The following is a 3,202-nucleotide window of genomic DNA, read 5'->3' on the forward strand; positions in this document are numbered from 1 at the left end:
GGTCTTTATGGGCGGGAAAATTTGTGCAGTTACCTTAGAAAGTATAAAAGATTTTTTGGAACGGATCCGTCTCTTCAGTTTTGCACTTAAGAGTTCTAACGCGTATACCCTGGGTTCATCTAAACTTTCGCCCAAACTCAAGTCTATCTCCAGCACAAAAAGCCTGTCTGAAGCGTCTTTCCTCTTTTATGTAAGTTCTCTGCCTCCATTAACTCGTGTTTTTTCTTTTCTGGGTTTATTTTTCTCTGGTTCCCTTCCTTCTCCCGTTGCTGGTTGAGTTTGTTTAGTAAATCATAGAGATGGCTAAATCGAGACTAAGGAAATTAGTCGATACTGAAGAGGCGATGAACAAGTTCATCGCCGATTACAGAATTCCTCCCAATGTAAGTCTGAGGCATTGTAAGATGGGGGAGTCGCACTATAAGAGGGAAACGGGCGAGGTAGTAATTCCCGTCCTCGCCTTTGTAGAGGGGGGTATGAGAACCCCTATGGGGCCGGTAACGAGGGGTTACCTTAGGCACTTCCGATTAGCCCCCACCCAGTGCGCCGGCAACGTGTTTAGGATTCTGGGTTGCGTGGATGCTTTAAACGAAAAGATGGGGTTAAGACTGACCCACCATGACGTGAATTGGTGCTATAATCTCCAAAATTTGAAGGGAAAATCCTACTACATGAAGATGAGAGACGAAAGGGTTCGACTAATCCAATGCCTCCCTGATTCCAACAAGGGATTAAACAAGGATTTCCTTATCGTCTCCGGTGAATGGCATGATGGCAATCCGTGCCCCATAGTAGAAGGAGAACCAGGTGGGGTATAGGGAATGGAAGGGCGCTGACCCTTTGCGCCATTTCTAATCTGATGTGGTTCGGTAACTAACCATGCATATGTGTTTTTCTTTTGTAGATCCACACGCTTATCAACGGCATTTTCATTTAGTTAACCGGGTAGACTTGGAGACTGTTCTACAAGCGGCAGTTTTCGTAAATGACGGAGATGGTCAAGTCCGAACCGCTCACAAAATATTAGGGTACCCTTCCGTTCAGAAGTCATTTGCCGACCCTAGGCACGTGATCAGCGCCAGCTGTCCTCAGCTTCCAAAAATTACCGTGGTTGAGACAGGATTTTTAATCTCCGAAGTACCATCTATCCCAGAGAGTATCCCATTGGTGGACCTCTCCTCATCTCATCAAGTAGCGGAGAACGAAGGCAAGCTAGATCAACCCGAGGAAGGGTTTGGGGTATTTGACCTAGCCGACCAATCCGAGGATCCTCCTGGTGATATAGGTGACCCAGCCTTGTCCGAGGTGGAATTGTCATCAGTAGGCACATCTTCTCAAGCCGAGATGGGACTCAAGAGAAAGCCCCAGACCAGCCTATTCGAACTCCTCGAGGGTCAACCAGGGAAGGGTGTGCAGGAAACACCACAACCCAATGCTCCTTCCCCACCTCCTCTGCCCCAGGCTATCCAGACTAGGTTATCCTCCTCAAAGTCACAGCCACAATTCCCTCGCCCCAAACTTCCTGCTTCTCCCCCACCAGCTTTGCCTCCTCGGCCGGAGAGCACTGATTCAAAGAGGAAGATGAGTCCCAAGGGTAAGGAAACCGTGGATTGGGGAAAGTCCCAACCTTCTAAGGAGAGTGAGGAAGCCCCACGTGCGAAGCAATTAAAGATTGAGCACCAAAGTAAGGGTAAGGAGACCGAAGTCCAACCTTCCCAAGGCAAGGGAAAGGGGATCGAGGCCCAATCCTCGCCCAGCGCCTGGCTTCCCGCCCTAATGCTCCACGGGGGTCCACTACTGGAAACTGCGTCCATGAGGGACCTTGGAGATGGCGAGGGCGGTTACGTGGCAGACGCACTAGGGAGAACCATGCTACTTCCCACCGACGTGGATGGGCTAAAGAAAATGAGGATGCAGGAGGTCTTCCTCAGTACGAAGAGGTACTTGGGCATGGTAAGGCTCTTGAAACCTAAAAATTTATTAACTCTCACTCCCGGTTTGTCATTCACGATGTATTTATCTCTCTTGACAAGCTCTCCAGGCCACCTATAGGATGGAGGAAGAGGTGAACAATCAGAGTAAGGCGGCCGAGAATGAACGCTCCAAGCGCTTACTGGCCGCGCGGACACTTAAAGCTTCCAAGGACGACCTTGCCAAGGCCAAGACTGCCCTAGCAGACGCTATTCGAGACAGGGATAGCGCCTCGGCAGGTTTAGCCAGCGCCCAAAAACAGGTCGAGGATCAAACAAAACGTCTGCTAGAAGCCGATGATCAGTTGCAAATAGCTAAAGAGCTGATCAAGGATTTAAATAAAAGACTGGTCACGGCAGAGCATGACAAAGGTATGGCAGAGTACGCCCATGACGAAGCCATAAGGGCTAAACGGGAGGCCGAGTTTGCCAAAAACGAGGCTGAGGTTGCCAAGGAAACGGCCAAGGATGATGGTTATAATGCGGGGGTAGCTGAAACGCAAGCCATCCTTAAAGCCCAGATCTCCGGAGTATGTAGGCTTTATTGCTCCCAGGTTTGGGAAGAGTCCTTGAAGCGAGCTGGGTGAATGCTTAATCCGATCTACGGAAAGCGGAGAACATATTCTACCCTACAGCCATCCATGAGGACACCTCCACCAGTTCCACGGCCGTGAGCGACCAATATGAGGGAGGGGTCACTTAGTCGGATACTGTATAGGTTGGCGCCTCTCCTGGCGAGCCGCTAAAAGGGGGAGAGCTTCAGGATGTGATAGAAGCATCTCAGCGTTCGGATCTCGAGGTACCCGAAGAGGTTGCTGAGCCTGTGGTCGGCACCCAGATGCCTAATGCGGAAGAGCCAGCCATACTTTCCCAGCCCTTACAGGCAATTCCCCTTGCTATGGTCCCCCAGAGCACCGACGCCAATCCTGCTCAGCCTTCCCCAGAAGGGGCTGTCATCCAGGGCACCGAAGCTGATCCCGTTCCTCCTTCCCAGGACGTGGCCGATGCAAAATTAAAGAAGTAGAAACCCTGGCCAGGCTTCGTATTTTTTTTTAGTTTAACGATTAACTTGTTTCTTTTTCATTTTGAAAACTTTGTAACCTGCTAGTAGTTTGAACCTGTTGAACACGCATATAAAATTCTTTTCTTCCTTTTTGCTTTTGGTTACTTGTTGGTTGCCCTTGTCAACACTTACTATTATTTATGAATTTTGAACCAATTATCTTAACACG

General features: G+C 49.5%; 1 protein-coding gene across 1 annotated transcript; it reads left to right on the forward strand.

The window, feature by feature from the left end:
* The first annotated feature begins 1,344 nt into the window (after window positions 1–1,344).
* LOC115967117 lies at window positions 1,345–2,994 on the forward strand. Its single transcript, XM_031086197.1, has 3 exons — window positions 1,345–1,920; window positions 2,078–2,500; window positions 2,689–2,994. Exons 1-3 carry the CDS (start codon window positions 1,345–1,347, stop codon window positions 2,992–2,994), a joined length of 1,305 nt encoding a protein of 434 aa, XP_030942057.1.
* The last annotated feature ends 208 nt before the right edge of the window (window positions 2,995–3,202 follow it).

The sequence above is a fragment of the Quercus lobata genome, chromosome 11 (genome assembly GCF_001633185.2).
Source record: "Quercus lobata isolate SW786 chromosome 11, ValleyOak3.0 Primary Assembly, whole genome shotgun sequence".
NCBI lineage: Eukaryota > Viridiplantae > Streptophyta > Magnoliopsida > Fagales > Fagaceae > Quercus > Quercus lobata.